Source organism: Tinamus guttatus, unplaced genomic scaffold (genome assembly GCF_059628265.1).
Source record: "Tinamus guttatus ecotype Peru unplaced genomic scaffold, ASM5962826v1 Tinamus_guttatus_pri_ptg000175l, whole genome shotgun sequence".
In the NCBI taxonomy this organism is placed as follows: domain Eukaryota; kingdom Metazoa; phylum Chordata; class Aves; order Tinamiformes; family Tinamidae; genus Tinamus; species Tinamus guttatus.
This window is the reverse complement of record NW_028288709.1, coordinates 1303447-1324081: the sequence shown is the minus strand read 5'-3', so window position 1 is coordinate 1324081 and position 20635 is coordinate 1303447. Positions and strand designations below refer to the sequence as shown.

At 54.5% G+C, this 20635-nt stretch overlaps 1 protein-coding gene across 1 annotated transcript; it reads left to right on the top strand.

Annotated features, from left to right (window-relative positions):
- Positions 1 to 1653: 1653 nt before the first annotated feature.
- LOC148594959 (uncharacterized) lies at positions 1654 to 19416 on the top strand. The gene is made up of 5 exons (XM_088523274.1): positions 1654 to 1737; positions 2025 to 2105; positions 2258 to 2329; positions 7376 to 7445; positions 18800 to 19416. Exons 1-5 carry the CDS (start codon positions 1654 to 1656, stop codon positions 19414 to 19416), a joined length of 924 nt encoding a protein of 307 aa, XP_088379400.1.
- Positions 19417 to 20635: the final 1219 nt, after the last annotated feature.

Sequence of the window (20635 nt, the reverse complement as noted above, 5' to 3'; positions counted from 1 at the left end):
TGGTGGCCCAGCCATGAGGCAGACGAGCCGCAGCTTCTGTGCAAGCAGCCTGCGTGGGGCAAGGGCTTCCCAGCACCTTACCTGCCGACGGGGGCACTGCGTACGCCTGGGCTCTGCAGGCGTCATGCGCGCAGGCAAGGGGGCTCCCAGCACTTGCCCTCACAGCCACGGGGCTGAGCTCGCTGCCCAGCCCTCTGCTCGTGCCTCCCTGCTGGGAACACTGCTCTGCTTCGCACTTCCCCTCCAGCATTCCCAGGGCAGCAGACAAATGCCTGCCACCAATTCCCCGTGCCACCAGCCCTGCGGCTGCTTGGGAGCCACCCAGAGCCCTCCGCGCACCTCTGGCGTCAGCCCCTTCCCAGCAGCTGCGCTCTGCCTCGCAGGGGCACTGCGGCATGCCAGCAAGCAAGCTTGGCCAGCACCAAGATGCTCCTTTGGGCTGCAGCAGTTTGGTGGCAGGGGTTGCACTGCTTGCTTTTGGAGGGTTTCCATCAATGGGAGGGCTACACCTGGCAGCACCTTGCCCAAAGGAACCTAGCCTGTCCTTTCCCAAAGGCTGGGAATTCACCTCTGTTAGGAAGTGACTGTTTTACCCCAGTGCTGGGCAGAGATGCAGCAGCTGCAGGTCCCTGCTGCGGCTGAGGGCACATTTGTGCTTGCTCTGCCCTCTGCAGCCCTAGGAAGCCGTGGCAGGGCAACCAGTGCAGATGCCGCACCAAGGCTGCTCTCAGCCACAGCACATGGCGCCTGCAAGGTGCGCGGCAGGACAAGAGAAGGAGCCCAGAAGCGCACCTGGGGCTCCCAGGACACCACCAACTCACAAGGGCTCTGCTGAGGACATGCACGCCTGGCCCCGGGGCACAACTGCCCTTCGCGTTCATTGCGCTACTAAGGAATAGGTCTCCACCACAGAAAACAAAACTTTCTCGAGTCCATCAGGCTGTAAGGGCAGGAGGGAGCAGGGAAGAAAGATGAAGGCGGTCAAGGCTGCTTGCAGGGGTGGAAGCAGAGCCCCAAGTGCAGCCTGGCCTCTGGGCATGCAGCCGCCAGCAGCGCCATGGGGCTGCGTGAGGAGCCCTCCTTGGCACCCAGCAAGCCCAAGGCCACGCACTGCTCTCTGCCGCCAGGCTCAGCAGTGCCAGGGGGAGTCCAGCACACGCAGACCCTTCCTCACGGCGGCCCCCCTGGCCCCTGCCGCTGCCCTCCTCCCCCCACGGAGCAGTGGAACATCCCAGAGGGGCAGTTATCGCCACGGGAACACGGATGCTTCCCAGGGCTGCGCCTCACAGTGGCCCCAGTGCTGGCCACGCAGCAGCAAGGCCAGGTGAGCAGCAGGGCCGCGCAGCACCAGGGGCCACCCGTGGTGCCCACAAGATGCAGGGGAGCTGCGGGGCTGCAGGGCAGCCTGCGCGATGCCTCCCAGGGGAGGCCCCAAAGCCACCGCGCGACACTTGGCGCTCACACCTCTCACATTGCCCTTCTCTCTCCTCCACTTGGCACTGGGCTCCCCACCTGCCAAAGGGGCTGCTGGGGGCAAGAAGGCTGCTGCGGGCAGGCCCAGCACTGCCTGCTCTGTGCCCAGCTGCTCCCGTACATGGAGATGCTAAGAGGCTCCTGGGACAGAGACCCCTGTTCTCAGGGATGGAAATGACAATGACTCCTTTTCTCCTGCAGTTGCTGGAGACCAGAAAAATGGATAACTCAGTTGAGGACATGAATTGGGAGAGCTCAGTGCAGGTAGCGTGCGCGCAGACAGAGGCTGCGCGGGGACGGCCGGTGCTTGGCTCTGCGAGAGCAGCCGCAGGGCTGGTGGCAGAGGTGGCAGGGAGCTCTGGCAGGCCTGGGTGCTGGGGCAGAGCTGCGCCAGGGCCAGGAGCGGCCAAGGCCTCGGGGGCTGCTGCCTGAGCCTGGTGCCCTGGCTCTGTGCACCGCCTGCCCCGCGCACGCAGGGGACACGAGGCCCCATGCACAGAGCCAGCGCTGCCACCCTGACCATTCCCACAAGCTCTCCTGCTCTCTTCCAGACTCCCGACATCCATAGCCTGATTGGCTGCACCAACAATGAGGAGCCTATGGAGTGGGAGAGCTCCTTTTGCGGCCTGCCGGTATTGTCCCTGCAGCGGTTTGCATGGGTAGACCTGGGGCCAGATCTGGCCCCTTCCCTATTTCCTGATTCCCACGACTGGAGGAGGGACCCTGGGACTAGGACTTCCTGCCTGTGACACCTCCCCTGCAAACACCTACTTCAATCTTGCAGATTCCGCGCATTGATGGGACTGCAGGAAATGATCCTGAGCCTATGGAGTGGCTCAGTTATGGTAGCAGCCAGGTACGGCCCCAAGAGCCCTTGCACGCACTTGTCCTTTCTCTTCCCCACGCACCATCCCCACCAAGGTCTCCTGCTCTCTTCCAGATGGTGGGGAGCAGTGGCCTGGGCAGCTGCAGCCAAGAGGAGCCCATGGAGTGGGAGAGCTCCGGCTGCAGCCCCCAGGTCTGGCCCCTGCTGCCGGCTGCACGGGCAGAGCTGGGGCTGTGCCCGGCCCCTTGGCGCTGCTCCGCGCTGCCTTTGGGGAGCAGCCGCGCGGGAGCCTGGCCCAGGTGTGCGGGCGCTCTGGCGGGCCGCGGCGCCGGGGCAGAGCTGCACAGGGCGCAGGAGCGCCCAAGGCCTGGGCACCTGCTGCCTCAGCCCCTCTGCCAGCGTCTGGGCTGCGCTGGCCACGCCAAGCCTCTGCCAGGGCACCAATGACGGCAGCGCTGCTGCCAAAGAGCCCGCGCAGCCGCCAAAGAGCCTCTGCTCCACGGGAGCCCCCGAGCCGCTCCTCGGCCCTGCTCACACCTCCTTTTCCCTTGCAGGCCAAGCTCCCCTTCACCCTGGCTGCTGCCAGGACGTGCTGGGCCCACGGACACCAGCAATAACATCTTATTTGGATTTTTCTTTGGAGAGTTTTATAGTAATATTTGTTATTGTTGATATTGTTGATATTCTTGTTGTTATTTTTATTGATATTGTTTGTTATTGATATTGTTTGTATTGTTGTTGTTGTTATTGTTTATTATATTGTTCTGTTTTTATTGTTGTTTAAATATATATTCCTGTATCATTGTTTTAGTGTTGCGTGTTTTATCCAAGTGATATCAGGCACTAAAATCATCCCCCCTGAAGATGTGTGTGTGTAGTGCTAAGATTTCAGACCCTAGGGGCAAGTGAGGGTCAGCAAATGTTCCCTCTAGGACTTCCTTCACACATGGCCCTTTGGGATGCCCCAGCCAGTTTTCCAGCTGTTTTTTTTTCTTCTTCTTCTTTTTCACTTCTTCTATTCTTCATTTTCTTTTTCTTTTCCCTTTTTTTTCTTTTTCCTTTTAATCTTTTCGTAATGCTGTTTTCTTTTCTCTTTTTCCCTCTCTTCTTTCCATTTCCAATTCTTCTCCTTTATCTTTTTCTTCTTTTTCTTCTCCTTTTTCTTCTCCTTTTCCTTTTTCAAGAGGCAATCAAGAGCACAGGGGTGAGGATGGGGGGCAGAGCAACAGGGTGGCCCCGTGGTGGGTGTCTGCTATGGAGCGCCTGACGAGGAGCAGCATCTGCAAGGCCTGTGGAGCGCAGAGCTGTGGAGAGGACAACTCGTTCTGCACCCCAGGGACCTGCTCAGGAGTGGGGAGAGGAGGAAATGACGCGGTGCCTGGTGTCCCCATGGCGACTCCCAGGGCTTTGTGATGGGGGTGGCATCGTGCCCACAGGTCACTGTGATGGGGCAGTCCCCAAGGTGACCGTGTCCCTGCTGGGGTCTTCACTCTGAGGAGAGCGGCGCAACCAGCAGGGAGCAACTCCCCTTGGTGCCCGTTGGAGAGACCCTCAGAGCGATTCCTAGAGATGGAGAAGGAGCAGCAGGCGAACGCCTGCACCTCATCCATGGAAGGGATCTCCAGTGTGCAAGAATGCACGAGTGAGGTGAGGGGTGGGGCTGGAGGGAGAGGCGGGAGGCAGGGACAGGACCAGCATGGAGAGCACAAGGGTGGTGGGGAAGGAGCCCTGGGTCAAGATAGCCGGGCAGGAGCTCCTCCAGCGAGGGGACGTGCATTCCTGTGCATGGGAAAAGCACCCTGATCTGCACTCTCCTCCTGTACTTGATACTGGTGATGCCGCACCTCAAACATTGTATTCAATTTTGGGTCCATCACTAGAAAGACTAAAAATAAAAGCCATGGAGGCACTGGAGTGTGCCCAGAGAAGGGCACCAAAGCTGGTGAAGGCTTTGGAGCATGGACCCTATGAGGAGTGGCTGAGGGAGCTAGGGTTATTTAGGGGGGAAAACAGGAGCCTCAGGGGAGACCTTATTGCTCTGCACAACAACCTGAGTGGTAGTTGCAGTGAGGTAGGGTTGATCTATTCTCCTAAATAACTACCAATAAGACAAGAGGAAATGGCTTCAAGTTGCACCAGGAGAGGTTCACGTTAGATATTAGGAAAACTTTCCAGGTGGAAAGAGTGGTAAAGCATTGGAAGAGGCTGCCCAAGGAAGTGGCAGCATTTAAAAAATGTGCAGATAAGGCACTTTAGAGCTATGGTTCAGCAGGCATGGAGTTGAAGGGTTTACAGTTGAACTGAATGGTTTTGAAGATCTTTCCCAAACATAGTGATTCTACGACTCCATGATCTGGACGCTCCAAGGCCCACATGAACCCCACGAGCTCTGTGCTGAGGGCAGAGAGCAGGTCCAGGCCACGCACAGCCGCATTGTGCTCAGCCAGGAGGTTCCCTTCAACACGAGGCTGGGGTTTCCTGCGCTTAGGAGCTGCTCATACCAACACAAGTGTCCCCATCACGGGCCTCCTTCTCCCCACAGGTGGGCCAGCAGGAGCTGCCCGCAGCAGTGCAGCGCAGCGGGAGCCCGGCTTCGTCCCACCAAAGGGACCGGCTGTCACCGCTGCCCGGCCCTCAGGGCTCGGACACCTCTGAACACGGCATTGCACAGGTACAGAGCTGAGCGGCGGTGGCGGCCGAGCCTCTGCCTGACTCCCCATGGGGCCGAGAAGCAGGCGGGACGTGCTGGGAGACACCAGGAGGTCTCTGTGCCTGGCAGGCCGAGCGCTGCTCTGCACGGCAGCCTGCACGCAGCCGCCTCGGGCTCTCCGAGGAGCTGCCTTTGCCCAAGGCTTGCCCATAGGCACGAGCCCTCTCCCCAGGCAGCCTTTGGGAGCAGGGCAGCAGCCACCTGCATGGCAGAGCCATCGTCAAGGGGGTCAGAGGCTGCAGGAGGTTTCCCGTTGGGAAGGATGGAGGGAGGGACCAAGGATGGCAGTAAGGACTGCCTTTGTGGTGGCCTTCATTGCAGGTTGTGGAGGAGAAGGCCAGCGATGTCCCCTCCACGGTGCAAGAGCCGCAGCCCTCCACCAGCCTTGGAAGGCCTCAGGAAACACCATCGCCCTCTCCATGGGAGCCAGCACAGCCTGATGCCGACGGTGCTCGGATGGAGCTGACTGTACCTGTGCCACCACATGCACTGGCACGCGCCATCGATCAAGGTGCACGGGCCAGATCATGGCAGCTCCAGAGCATAGAGTGGCGCCCCAGCACATCATCCTCTGCACCTCAGACAGGGCCCGATCCCTACAGTCGTCGGGGAGAATTCCAGTGCAGCATTCCTAGCTGGCCTAGCTGGCCTAGTGGACTAAGCTGCCCAACTGGGCCAGTGAGAGCACGGACATCACGGACATGGCAGCAGCCCTTGGAGATCACGTGCTACCTCCAAGGAAGGCCAGTGCACGTGCACAAAGACAACACTGCGCGCTACCTGGCTGTGCTCAGCATCAAAACGGAGCCGCTGGAGGAGCTCGAGAGGAGCTGCCTGCACCGCACTGGACAGGGCTTGGCCCAGCTCCGAGAAGGAGCTTTTCCAAGGAGGGAGCAGAACCTGAGAGAGAGCCAGGGCCAGCAGGAGGAGGGCCGTGACAACCGTTTGTCCCTGACGCTGGCAGGATCACTCAATGCCAAACCCAAGGAGGTGAGTGCAAGGAGTGCTGGGCCACGGGTGAGCCCTCCCAGTGCTGTGGCCAGCAGCTGTGCCGTGCCGTGCGGGACAGCCGGCTTGTCAAAGCACTGGCGGAGCCCCACGAGGCCTTTCCTCCCTTCACAAACCTCCCTCTCTCCTTCTAGCTCCTTGCCAGAAACTCCTTCTATGACCTCTGGAGACCAGAGATCACGCGAGTGGAGCTCCTCAAAGGCGCAAGCTGCAAGTGGGAGGTGCTGGAGCGGCTCTATGCTCATGCCCCCACGCGGGAGGCGCCGAGAGGCAAGAGAGGCCTGGGAGCACTGCAGGAGGAGACAGCAGAGGACACTGATGATGAGGAGGAGGATGGAGAAGAGCTTCCGCAAGGGGAGGAGGTGGAGGAAATTAACTCCTTGCCCTGGGTCAGAGCCAGCCTCTGCAGCCCGGCTGTGGACAAGGACACGGAGCACGAGAAGGTGCCCTGCTCACCCCATGTCAGCACCACAGAGGCTGTGAGCGAGGCACCTGGCCATGTGGAGAGCCCCTCTGTGGAGCCAGCAGTGCCCAGAGGCAGCGAGACAGGAGCACCTGCTTTGGACAGCAGCTTTCTGCACGCAGAGGGCAGCGTGTCTGTCCCACCAGCAGCAAGTGCAGGAGCAGAAACAGAGGCCTCCCCTGCATCCAGCGACTGCATCCAGCATGCAGGGGAAAATGCTCCTTTATCCCCATCCGTTCCTCCAGAAACAGAGACCTCTTCCTTGGCTGAAACCTCTTGGGATGAGATGAGCAGCAGCCCGTCTCCCAAGGAAATGACAGCAGCAGCTTCTCCCCCGGCTGCAGGCCCTGCTCCCCAGGTGAGCAAGCAGCACCTCCCCTGTCCCCACCATCCCCGGGAGCTGCCGTGGGAGCTGTGCGGGGGGGTGCCCAGAGTTGCCCCATCTCACTGGAGACCCCCTTCCCGTGGCATCCCACTGTCACCCCCAGGCATTTGCCCTCTGCCATGTCTCCATGGGGAGATGCTGGCTCCTCTCCGTTTCCCATTGCCAAAGGCACAAGGATGAAGTCTGCTCCAGCCCATGTCACATTCAGCCCTGGGGTTTGGATGCCGAGCAAGGAGGGAAGAGGCAGCCCCAGCAGCAGCCCCCTCCACACCAGGGCACCAGCCCCCTTGTGCCACACACGCCCCCGGCTGCCTCTGTTCCCCCTGCCCAGCCCTGCTGCTACGGCCCCACAACGAGCTTTGTCCCATTGCCGTGCCAGCCGCAGGTCCCTTCCCTTGACACGCACAGCCGGGGACAGCCTGCCCCAACCCCAAAGCCTTTCCCCCATGCAGCCCGGGGCATTAGCCAGCTAATGGCTCCTGGGTTCCTCTTCTTGCTCTGCCAATGCAGGTGGCCTCGGAGCACAACGAGGACGAGGAGTCGCCCTCCTCCTGCAGTCCCATGCCAGAGGTGGAGCCAGGTATGTACCTGAGTGGAGAGCCCTGCTGGGGACAGCGGGCCTGCCCCGGCACAGCCAGCAGCACTGAGGCCGGCAGCAGGAAGCGCTTGGGAGCTGCCGTGCTGAGGCCACAGCTCCTTGCGAAGCCCTTGGTGGCTGCCACAGGCAGGTGCTCCCTGCCACCCGCTCAGCCTCTTACCAGGCCCTGCTTCCCCTGCAGGCACCACCGCCCTCCCGCACATCGCAGCTCCCCGGCGATGGCACTCACGGCTCAGGACGGCCCTTGGGGCTCTGTGCAGAGCGTTCTGCTGCCGCTGCATCACGGGGCAGCGAGAGGAGCAGCAAGCAGATGCGTGTGCCAGACACGTCCCCTGAGATGGGGGCTGGAGCAGAGTCGAGAGGCAGAGCGACGGACGCTGCGTCCTGGGGGCTACAGAGATGCTGCTGCGTTGTGCCCTATAGCCCCCATGTACAGCCATTGCCAATAAAACCATTGCAAGTTTTTCCTCCCAGTCTCACTTGGTGTCAGACCTATCTCCAGATTAAGACTAGTGCAGGTGATGCCAATGCAGCCAGTACAGCCTGGAGGGACACTCATCCGCCATTTACAGTTACAGAGCAGCCAGGGAGGGAAAGGGCCCTTGGAGGTGTCCGCTCCTTATTCTGCTGCAAATGGAGGCAGCAGAGAGGGTTTCCCAGGGAAATCACCAGGAGACCACACACAAGGGACATCACTAGAGGGCTCCCAGGTCTTGTACGGCCCTCTTCCGTATTGCCTGGTATTGGTCCTCTGCGGGGTAGTAATGGAGTTGCCAAAAGAAGACTTAAGTCCATCAACAGGACACTGGGGACGCAGGTTGAGGGAGCGGGAGTGCAGTGGTGGGACTCATTGAAAGGGCTTTAAAGTAGGTATGAAGAGGGAGGGGGATAAAACTGGGATCACGAGGGATGAGCCCAGGGGAAGCTGCCAGGGCTGGGGAACGCTCAGCAGCCTGGCTGAAGTGCATCTACAGCAGTGCATGCAGCATGGGCAACAAACGGGAGGAGCTACAGCCCACGGTGCATCAGGAAAACTATGGCATAGTCGCCATCACCGAAACGTGGTGGGACCACTGTCATGACAGGAGTGCTGCAATGGATGGCTAAAGGCTCTTCAGAAGGGACAGGCAAGGAAGGAAAGGAGGTGACGTAGCGCTGTGTGTTAGGGAGTGCTTCAACTGCACGGAGCCCCAAGTGGGTGAAGGAGAGTTTGTATGGGTCTGGATCAAGGGGAAGGCCAACAAGGCTGACTATAGAGCCACCCAACCAGGATGAAGAGACAGGCGAGGCATTCTGCAAGCAGTTGGCAGAAGTCTCATGATAAGCAGCTCTTGTTCTCATGGGGGACTTCAAACGATCGGATGCTTGTTGGGAATTCAGTAAGGCAGAGAGGACTGGGAGGTTTGTGGAGCACGTGTAAGATAGCTTCCCACCACAGCTGGTAAGTGAGCTTAGCAGGGAAGCGTCCCGCTGGAGCTGCTCTTTGGCAACAGAGAAGGGCTGATGGGAGATGTGGTGGTTGGAGGCCGTCCTAGGCACAGTGACCACAAAATGATAGAGTTGTCGATTCTTGGTGAAGTCAGGAGGGGCATCAGCAAAACTGCCACCCTGTATTTCCAGAGGGCAGACTTTGGACTGTTCAGGACATTGCTTGGGAGAGCCCCTTGCGAGACAGTCCTGAAGAGCAAAGGGATCCAGGACGGCTTCACTTTTCTCAAGAAGGAAATCTTAGAGGCGCAGGAGCAGGGAGTTCCCGTGTGCCAGAAGACAAGCCAGAGGAATAGGAATTCCTTGGAATAGGAACTATCACTGAGACTTGAAGGGAAAAAGAAGAGAGTTTACTATCTCTGAAAGAAGGGGCAGGCAACTCGGAAAGAGTACAAGGACATTGCTGGGGTATGTCCGGAGGAACTTGGAAAGGCGAAAGCTCAGATGGAACTCAATCTGTCCCCCACTGCAAAAGACAACAAAAACTATTTCTACAAATACATTAACAATCTCCATCCTTAATTGGTTGTGGCAGGGAACACTGCAGCCAAGGGTGAGGATAAGGCTGAGATACTTAATGCCTTCTTGGCCTCAATTTTTAACACCCATATCAATTCTCCTCAAGGTATTTGGCCCCCTGAGCTGGAAGACACCTATGGAGAGCAGAATAACCCCCCCATAATCCAGGAGGAAGCAGTCAGTGACCTGCTACTCCACTTGGACACCCACAAGTCTCTGAGGCCAGAGAGGATCCAACCGAGGGTTCTGAGGGAGCTGGCAGAAGTTCTCGCCAAGCTGCTCTCCATCATCTATCAACAGCCCTGGTCAATAGGGGAGGTCCCACTTTTGTGCAAACGTCACAAAAAGCCTTGATGCAAGCACCCAGAGAAGAGGGATTTTCCTGGGCACTCCGAGCAACCCAGGGAGAATTTGGGGATATCAAGGGAAACCCATCGCACCCATATCAAACCCACTGCTCTTCCCAGAGATCCCCCTGGATCCTCAGCCTGGGAGCAGGAGGGGACATGGGGACAAAGCCACATCCCAGACTTGTCTCCATCAGGCTTTCAGCTCCACAACTTGTCAGAGCTTCATATGGGCTCCCTAAACCAACACTTCCCACAGCCCTGGGGTGTGCTGAAGACCTTGAGTAGACCCACAAGAGATAGCAGGGAGAAAGGGTCGAGACCCCAGGGTGCAGAGCTGGGCTCACGCTGTCATTGATGGGGTGCCACAGACTCAACAAGCAACCCAAAGTCGTCCTTCCTTTTGCAGTGATTTGGAAGGCCTCATCTCTGACAGCATTCCAGGGGGATGGGGTCTCCCTTCTGAAGGACTGGCGCCAGGACTCTGCAGAGTTGAAGAGCACAAAGGGTGTTCATAGGGATGTTCTCAATCTTCATCAGCTGTAGAGTTGGGAGCTGCTCATCTCACAAACTGATGAAGGAGCCAAAATGCAGGTCCTGAGGCACTGCACCACATTACAGGCTCTGCACCGAGCCCCGACAGCAGCACAGCAGCATGTGGACATGTCCCGAAATGTCCTCGATCAAAAATGAGGCAGGTCCAGGGTGACAGGGCTATACAGCACCTCAAGAGCGCCAGTATGGATCCAAGGTGCCAGGGACTGCACCCAAGGGAGAAGCACTGCCCCAGGGTGACACTGAAAAGCACCAGGACCAGTTAAGGTCTGTGATGAGCAACAGGTATCTCCAGGCTCAGCCAGAAGGAATCTTGGGCAAACTTGATTGGAAATGGGGAAAATTCTCCAGATTGACTATGTGGCCTGGACCATGGCTTTGGTGCCTGGCAGGGTTAGGGTTCTGGACGCAGCCCTCCACACATGGCTTCTCTGGCCTATCAGTCTCCGTCTTCTGCCCTGCAGACCAAGAAATCTTGCTGAGGACTCTTCAAAGCAAAGAGCCTGCTTTGGTGCCCGTGCTACGGCCTGCTTTGGTGCTACGGCCTGTCCCACATGGTGCTCCACTCTCCTTCTTCAGAAAGGGGACCCACAGCAGGAAACAGTTTTGTGGCTCCCTAATGCATCTCAGTCTGTGGCCATGCTTTCTGCTGCTTCATCCTACATGGCTTTGATCCTGCATAAATCCCATCCTCCCAAGAAAAACTCCAAGATTCCCACACAGATCTGCCCAGTGCAGATAGCTGACAGTGGAAGGACACGGCAGTGTTTTCTCCAGTATCCCCTTTGAGGTATTTCAGTGCCTTTGGTATTGTCTGAAGATGTTGCTGTAGGATCCATCAGAAAGCTTTGGAACAGAGTATTATTGACAGGACGTGACTTCTCCCCTTTCAGGAGATAAAGCGAAATCGCTCTGCTCTCTCCCATCTCCAATTCAGAACCCCACATGACAGCAACTGAGGCCAAAAGGCACCATGTCCCATCACACGCAGGTCTCCCTGGTGTTGTTCAGAGGGGGTTCACTTCCCTGTGAGGCTCATGCACTGCTGAGCACTGCTCGCAGGCTCCTCACTACTGCCTTCTGCAATCTGGCCTGGGCGCGGGACTGGAGACATGCTGTTGGCCCTTGCCAACATCCAGAAGAGTGAGGGCCCATCAGAGAAGATTTGGGTATTACAAGAAGAGAAGAGAGTCCTTCCTCTTACCTGGCTCAAGAGCTGAGCGGACGGCAAGGGGCTTAGGAAGATGCAGGAAGGCTGGAGCCATGTCTAGCCCCAGACCACAGTCCATGGTGTCTATTGTGGGTCCCCACCAAGGCTAAGGGCTTTGGGCACCTGGGGCACAGCCGGACCCACAGGGAGCAGCCCCTACCCGCCCGTGGCCCAGCCCTGTGGGGTGCAGCAGGAGCTCTGGCTGCCGTGGGTAGGGAGCCGGGGCAGCAGGGGCCAGAGGGCTCTGCCCTGCCCTGAGGCAGCGCGATGCTGCCCACAGGCTCTGCTGCCCTGACCCCTTGGGGTCCCCACGCCAGCACCAGGTCTGCCCTGTCCCCACACAGCCCCAGCACAGCCGGGAGCCCCTCGGGGCCCCTGCAGCAGAGCCCAGCCCTGCCAGGGCAGCCAACGCGCCCCAGGGCCCCACCTGCCCCGCACACGGGGCCCGGCTGCCCCCAGCTCCACGCCGCCCTGCAAGATGGCGCCGCCTGCGGCAGGGGAGGGCGAAGCTGCCGGCGGGGCAGGAGGCTGCAGCGTTGCCATGGCAGCTGACAGCCAATGGCTGCGCTGGGCACGAGGAGGTCACTGCTGCCGCAGCCCCTGATAGGCCAGCTGCAGGGAGAGGGCGTGTCTGCTGCTTGGGAGGTCCCCGCTGCGGGCAGAGCTGATTGGGCAGCAGCAGGGCTGGCTCTGCCTGGTGACTGTGAGGTCACCGCTCCCGCAGTGCCTCATTGGGCAGCAGCCGGGCCCTGCGGGGCTCTGCGCTGCTGAGATCATCTCCGCGGAGCAGCTGCTGAGCCCGGGCTGGGCTCCTGGCGGGGAAGGGCTGGGGAGGCCATTGCTGCCCTGGAGGGCAGGGCCAGAGAGCTGGGCGGGACGGCGCTGTGACGTCATGTCTTTGTGAGTGCCTGATTGGCCGGCAGCAGGCAGGCAGGCGTGGGCGGTGGGTGGGGGGTCTCTGTGGTGAGAGGAGCTGAGAGGGCAGCAGTGGTTCCTGTGTGGGGAAGGGGTTTGGGGAAGCTGCTGTCTCTGAAGGCCACAGGCAGCAGCAGGGATGTGGTGAGGTTTGCACCTGTGAGGTCACCTCCATGTGAGCAGCTGGGTTTGGGATTTAGGCTTAAGGGTTGTGATCAGTGGCGCAGAGCCCAGTTGGAGACCTGCAACTCTTGGTATCAGGAGTCAGTCAAAACCTGTTCAGTTTATTAATCAGTGACCTGAAGGGACAGAGTGCACCCTCAGCGTGTTTGCAGAGGATAGAAAAGTGGGAGGAATGGCTGATAGCCCCAAGGTCTGTGTAGGCTTTAAGGGGAACCTGCACAGCCTGGAGAACTGGGTGTAGAGGAACATCATGAAGTTCAACACGGGCAAGTGCAGGGTCTTACAGCTAGGGAGGAATAACCCCATGTACCTGGACAGGGTGGGGGTTGACCTGTTGGAGAGCAGCTCCACAAAAAGGGAGCTGTGGATCGTGGTTGGCAACAAATTGACCATGAGGCATCAGTGTGCCCTTGTGGCCTCTGATACTGGTGGCTGAGGTCTGACGGTACTCAGAGTGCCCCCACAATATTGCAATGGCAGGAGATGTCTTTGGGTGGCCACTAGCTCCAGGCTGTGGTGTTTCACTGCAGGAGCAGGAATCGCCCTCCACTGCCCCTTCCCTGGGCCTCCTGGGTCCCCACTGCCTCTCTGGCAATTGCAGAGCCCTCCTTTCCCCATGTGCACCTGGGTTTAGTGCTCTGCCTTGTGCTCCCTGCACTGTGAGTCATCCCTGTTTCATTAAAGCTGCACTCAGTGCCCACTCCCAGGCAAACCCTGTGCCTGGAGATCCCCTGGGGGTTCTCTCATCAGCACAGTCACATGTGGGGCAGCCTGGCACAGACAATGCAGAGACCATTGCCGATCTGCAGTGGTCACTGAGAGATGAACCCTGGATTGAGGCTAACAGATCACCCTGGAATGCTGAGGTCATCCCCTGGTTCTCATGGAGTTCACAAGCAGAAGAGCAGCCCCATTTGTGGTTGTGTAGGGATTAAATAGTTAATGTAGAGTGTACTAATGGGGATTAAATAGTTAATGTAGAGTGTACTAATAAGCTAGTCAATACTTAGTCTCAAAATGCAAAGACTCTTGATAAATGGCATGGCAGATGGCTCTGCATGGAGGGGTTGCCTATCTACAAGGACGACTCCTGAAAAATGGCAAGTCAGGAGGTTCCGCATGGAGGGGCTGCCTGTCCAGATGTCCTGGTTAGCAATAAAATACAGATAACATTAACATGAAAGTAGAACAGAGAAATGGGAGGGGGGAACATTTTTGGGGTGAAAACGGTATAAAAGAGGGATGACCGAAGTAGTCGGGGTCCGTGGTGTGACCCCTGTGTGGGAAAGCCCGGACCCCAGCTAGCTGATAATACTTATTATCTTTCTCCTATTATTAAAAGCACAAAATATCGATGGTGTTTGCCTCTTTCTCTGTCAATTTGAAAACCGGACCTAACATTTGGGGGCTCGTCCGGGATTCGAATACGAGAAAGAAGAAAAAAATGGAGAAAGATAATAAGTTAAGGGAGGCCTCAGGGTGTGGTGGTGAGCCGACGGTAATCCAGGTGGACGCACCAAAGGATTGTCGGCTGGAGCCCGAAGGGAGACGTCCCTCGGACTCCCAGGAAAAGGAAGGGTGGTTGGTTAGGTTGGTTGGGTATACCGTTTCTCCTTAACGAAAGGAGACCGGTTTGGGAAGGGCGAATTCTGTTAATAATCGCCCTTACTGGTTTACTGCCAGTTGTATTAATTTTGGTTTTAAGCGACGAGCTTGATACAATGGGACAAGGGAAATCCACCCCTTTGTCATTTATGTTAAATCATTTTGGATATGTTAAGCATCGGGCACATGATTTATGTGTAGAAGTGTATAAAGACTGATGGGAGATATTTTGTAAAAGTGAATGGCCAAGTTTTGACGTAGGCTGGCCGAGAGGGAAGTTCAGATTTAGAATTAGTAAGGAAAGTAAAAGAGATTATAATGAGACCTGGGTCGGAAGGACACCCAGATCAATTTACTTAATGAAAAAGGAAGGGAAAAAGGCGGCATTATCAGATTTGACTTTATATCCAGAAATATTGGATGAAGAAAGTGGGCACAATCCCCCCCTTACGCACCTCCGCCTGAGACACGAAGGGAGGTGAGTAGTAGTGATCAAAGGAGGGAGGGAGGGGAAGACGGCGCCCAGCATTTAGGACTCGATCGCACCAAAGGGGAGGCGAGGGAGGTGTGTCAAGCACCTCTCAAGCCTTCCCAGTTAGAGCAATTGGAACAACAGGGCCTCAGGGACAGCGTACGTATCAATACTGGCCATTCTCTTCTAGTGACTTGTGTAATTGGAAAAGTCAAAACCCCTCTTTTTCCGAGAAGCCGGGGGCGTTGATTGATTTATTAGAATCCATCCTGTTTACATATAACCCTACCTGGGATGACTGTCAGCAGCTTTTAAAAGTACTGTTTATGACCGAAGAGCGTGAGAGGATCCTGACCGAGGCACAAAAGTTGGTGCTGGGAGACGACGGGAGACCCACCGGGCAACCGAATCTTATCGATGAGGGATTCCCATTGGTAAGACCACCGTGGGATTTTGAACAACCTGAAGGTAGGGAGCGTCTCCAAATATACCGGCAAACGTTAATGGCAGGGTTGCGGGCGGCGGCGTGTGACTTAACTAAAGTAATTGCTGTCAGGCAGGAAGCCGAAGAAAGCCCTGCCGCTTTCTTAGAAAGGATATTAGAGGCGTTTAGACAATTCACTCCTTTAGATCCTATGAAGGATGAGAATCGGGCAGCTGTCATCTTGGCATTTGTAAATCAAGCTGCCCCAGATATAAGAAAGAAATTGCAAAAGATTGATAGGTTGGGGGAGCAAGCTTTACAGGATCTTTTAAAGGTAGCAGAAAAGGTGTATAACAACAGGGAGACTCCAGAAGAAAAACAGGAAAGAGTGAGAAGGGAAGATCGGGAATATCAGGCAAAAGAAAATCGGAGAAATCAAAGGGAGATGGCTAGGAGATTTTTTGAAGCAGGAGAAAAATCAGGGAGGCGAAGAAGGGGACCACCACCCCCCAGAGGAGTTGGGGCACGGTTAGGAAGGGATCAATGTGCAATTTGCAAAAAGAAAGGACATTGGAAAAATGAGTGTCCGGAAAAAGGAGAAAGGAGGCCACCTAGAGTACTGGTGGCAAAAGATGATAGCGACTGAAGGGGCCGGGACTCGGAACCCTTCCCCGAGTCTTAGATAGAATTAGAAATGGAAGGGAAAAGTGTAAAATTTCTAGTAGATACAGGGGCTGAATACTCAGTAATAAATAAAGCAGCGGGGAAACTATTGACAAGGAAAACTCGAGTACAAGGGGTAAATGGGAGTAAGGGGTATCGGTGGACATCAGAAAGGAAAGTAGATGTAGCTAATAGACAGATCATGCACTCTTTCTTGTATATACCGGAGAGTCCGGTACCCTTAATGGGCCGGGATCTCTTAACTAAATTAGGGGTAAGGTTATATTTTGAGGATGATGGAATAAAAATCAATGACCGGGAAGGACGACCGATACAGGTCCTGACCGCTAGATTAGAGGACGAATACAGACTGTATAAAGAGAGGAAGGAAGAAATTGGACCAGAAACTCAAAAATGGATGAGGGAAATCCCAGAAGTATGGGCAGAGAATTCAGGAGTAGGAGAGGTTAAAGGGAAAACTCCTCTGGTCGTGGAATTAAAACCAGGAGCTCACCCGATTAGGGTTAAACAGTACCCAATGACCCCTGAAGCTCGACAAGGGATAGCGAAGCACATTAAAAGGTTACTGGAAGCTGGCATTCTGCGTAAATACAAATCTCCTTGGAATACTCCTCTACTGCCAGTAAAGAACCCCGAAGGAGATTTCAGGCCAGTTCAAGATCTGAGAGAAGTTAATAAAAGAGTGGAGGATGTCCATCCTACAGTCCCGAATCCATACACTCTGTTAAGTACGATGCCACCAGGTATGGGATGGTATACAGTTTTAGACTTAAAGGATGCCTTCTTTACCGCCTTCTTTACCATCCCCCTGACAAAACAGAGCCAGGAAATGTTTGCTTTTGAATGGGAAGATCCCGAGAGCGGATATAAGGGTCAGTTAACTTGGACCCGATTACCACAAGGGTTCAAAAATTCACCGACTTTGTTTAATGAAATACTGCAGGAAAATTTGAGTGAATTCAGGAGACAGAATCCTAGTGTGAAATTGCTTCAGTATGTGGATGATCTGCTGCTAGCAGCAAGAACGAAAGAGGAGTGCGAGGAAGGTACGAGGAAGTTGTTGCAAGAATTGAATAAACTAGGATACCGAGTAAGTGCTAAGAAAGCTCAGCTATGTAGTCCTGAAGTAACATATCTGGGATATAAGATACGAGATGGTAGGAGATGGCTAACTGATGCCATGAAAGAGACTGTTCTTCGGATTCAGGAGCCCAGATCTCCAAGGGAGGTTCGAGAATTCTTGGGGACAGTAGGATACTGCCGTTTGTGGATACCTGGGTTTGCAGAAAAAGCGAAACCTCTGTATGAGGCGAGTCTTTGAGAAACCGGACTGGCAGTGGACAGAAGCTATGGGAAAATCTTTTGAGGAACTGAGATTAGCCCTGCTAGAGGCCCCTGCACTTGCACTCCTGGACCCAGGCAAGGATTTCCATTTATATGTGAGCGAAAGAGCGGGAATTGCTAAGGGAGTGCTAACTCAAAAACAAGGACCTTGGAAAAGGATAGTGGCGTACTTATCAAAGAAATTAGACCCAGTCGCCGCAGGGTGGCCCTCGTGCCTTAAAATCATTGCAGCCGTGGCAATGATGGTTAAGGACACAGACAAACTCACGTTTGGGCAAAAACTGTATGTAACAGCTCCCCATTACGTAGAGGCATTACTCAAACAGCCGCCTGAAAGATGGATAACAAATGCTAGGCTGACTCATTACCAAGCCTTACTTTTAAACCCAGAAAGGATTATGTATACGTCCCCAACGACTTTAAATCCAGCCACTCTCCTACCTAACCCAGAATATGAAACACCTGTGCATAATTGTCAGGAGGTGTTAGCTGAAACTGCGACAGTGCGGGAGGATTTAAAGGATGAGCCGCTGCAAGTTGGAAAAGTGTGGTTTACAGATGGAAGTAGCTTGGTCGAGCAAGGAAAAAGAAGGGCGGGAGCTGCAGTGGTAAATCAGAAGGGAGAAATAGTTTGGAGCCAGCGTTTACCAGACGGCACTTCGGCTCAGAGAGCGGAACTGATAGCCTTGGCTAAGGCACTAGAAATGGCAGAAGGAGAGCGAGTGACGATTTATACAGATAGTTGCTACGCATATGGGACAGTGCATATACACGGAGCAATATACAGAGAAAGGGGATTTCTTACCTCCGCAGGAAAAGAAATCCGAAACAAAGAAGAGGTTTTGCACTTGCTGTCAGCTTTGCAGAAACCAAAAGCAGTGGCAATTGTGCATACCTTAGGACATCAGAAGAAAACCGATACGATAAGTAGAGGGAATGCAGCTGCAGATAGTGCAGCCCGGCGAGCTGCGTTAGAAGGACAAATACAAAGGGTACTAGCCCTGACTCACAACACTTTAAGAGAAGAAGAGGAAATTGGAGAGGATGAATATACCCCGGAGGAGAGGGAGTGGATTCAAAAGGTTGAAGAAAAGGAAAGTGCAGGAGAAGGACATTACGATACAGGAGGAAGAATGTTAATTCCCAAGTGGATGGGACAGAGGATGGCGCAACACTTACACAGTACCACACACTTGGGGGAAAGAAAAATGGGACTGTTAGTAGAAAAGTTCGGGTTGAGATTCCAAGATCAGAAGAAAATATTAAGAGGGATAATAGAAGGGTGTCAAGCATGTCAGGAAATGAAACCATCAAGGGTCAGAAAGGTACATGAAGGTATAAGGGAAAGGGGTGGTGAACCTGGAAGGCATTGGGAAGTAGATTTTACGGAAATAAAACCAGGTAAATATGGGTATAGATATTTATTGGTATTAGTAGACACATTCTTGGGGTGGGTGGAGGCCTTCCCCACTAAGCAAGAAACAGCCCAGGTGGTAGCGGTCCCATATATGCAAACGGGACATTCTGTGGGACAAATGGGACAGTCAACGGGTTACAACAACGATTCCCTGCGTGCGGGATTACCCTTAGGAGCATATGGGGGGGATCCATCAGGACAGGTACATAATAGGACAGATTTACTATGGAATAATGATACCGCTAAGGCCTTGCCAGATGGAGTGTTTTTAATTTGTGGGGATAGAGCGTGGCAGGGAATACCTAAGAATGCCTATGGGGGACCGTGTTATTTAGGGCAACTGGCAATGATAGCCCCGTTGTTAACTATGAAGCAGGAACAAAGAAGGCAAAAGCGTTCCCTTGGTTTAACACCGGAATGTAATGATAATGTACAATTAATATCTGTAACTGCGCGGGTCGCCTTAGCTATCTTTGTACCAGGAGCTGCAGCAGGAAATGCATTAAGGGAACTTTCGAAGTTAGCCTGTTGGAGTGAGAAGCAAGCAAATGTGACAACCGAGGTATTGGAACAACTCCTGATCGATCGGAACCGCCTGCGACATGCACTACTACAGGACAGAGCAGCTATAGACTTCTTGCTCCTCGCGCATGGACGTGGATGTGAGGAGTTTGAAGGACTATGTTGTTTTAACCTGTCGGACCATAGCCAATCGATTCAACAACAATTGCGCTGGCTCAAGGAACACACTCAGAAGATAACACGGGAAGAAAGAGTGATGGACGGCTAAAGTCGTTGTTTGGGGAACTACCTGGATGGATATCAGGACTGATAAAAGAAGGATTGCGCATATTTGTGATTCTGATATTACTGTTACTGTGTCTGTATAATGTGGAAATGTGTAATGGGGTTAATGGAAAAAGCTACAAACCGAGTTAATTCTATGCATATAATGTTCATGCGACAAACTCAGAAGGATCGAGAAAGGATTCTCTGATATTAGCAAAAGAAAAAGGGGGGAATGTAGGGATTAAATAGTTAATGTAGAGTGTACTAATAAGCTAGTCAATACTTAGTCTCAAAATGCAAGGACTCTTGATAAATGGCATGACAGATGGCTCTGCATGGAGGGGTTGCCTATCTACAAGGACGACTCCTGAGAAATGGCAAGTCAGGAGGTTCCGCATGGAGGGGCTGCCTGTCCAGATGTCCTATTTAGCAATAAAATATAGATAACTTTAACATGAAAGTAGAACAGAGAAACGGGAGGGGGGAACATTTTTGGGGTGAAAAGGGTATAAAAGAGGGACGACCGAAGTAGTCAGGGTCCGTGGTGTGACCCCTGCGTGGGAAAGCCCAGACCCCAGCTAGCTGGTAATACTTATTATCTTTCTCCTATTATTAAAAGCACAAAAGTCTTCAAAAAAGGCAAGAAGGAGGACCCAGGCAACTACAGGCCAGTCAGCCTCACCTCCGTTCCCGGAAAAGTGATGGAACGGCTCATACTGGCTGTTGTCTCCAGGCACATGGAGGACAAGAAGGTGCTCAAGAGTAGTCAGCATGGATTCACCAAGGGAAAATCTTGCCTGACTAACCTGATAGCCTTCTATGATGAAATGACCGGCTGGATAGACGAGGGGAGAGCGGTGGATGTCGTCTATCTCGACTTCACCAAGGCTTTTGACACCGTCCCTCACAACATCCTCCTGGGCAAGCTCCGGAAGTGTGGGATAGATGAGTGGACAGTGAGATGGATTAGGAACTGGCTGGATGGCAGGGCCCAGAGAGTGGTGATCAGCGGTGCAGAGTCTAGTTGGAGGCCTGTGGCTAGTGGGGTCCCCCAGGGGTCAGTCCTTGGTCCAGTCCTGTTCAATTTATTCATCAATGACCTGGATGAAGGCACAGAGTGCTCCCTCAGCAAGTTTGCTGATGATACCAAACTGGGAGGAGTAGCCGATACCCCAGAGGGCTGTGCTGCCATCCAGAGGGACCTGGACAGACTGGACAAC

Coding starts and splice junctions, on each gene's coding strand:
- LOC148594959 (XM_088523274.1), top strand. CDS start 1,654: ATGACTCCTTTTCTCCTGCAGTTGCTGGAGACCAGAAAAATGGATAAC. Junction 2,106..2,257: donor GCTCCTTTTGCGGCCTGCCG/GTATTGTCCCTG, acceptor TCAATCTTGCAG/ATTCCGCGCATTGATGGGAC. Junction 7,446..18,799: donor CATGCCAGAGGTGGAGCCAG/GTATGTACCTGA, acceptor GATTACCCTTAG/GAGCATATGGGGGGGATCCA.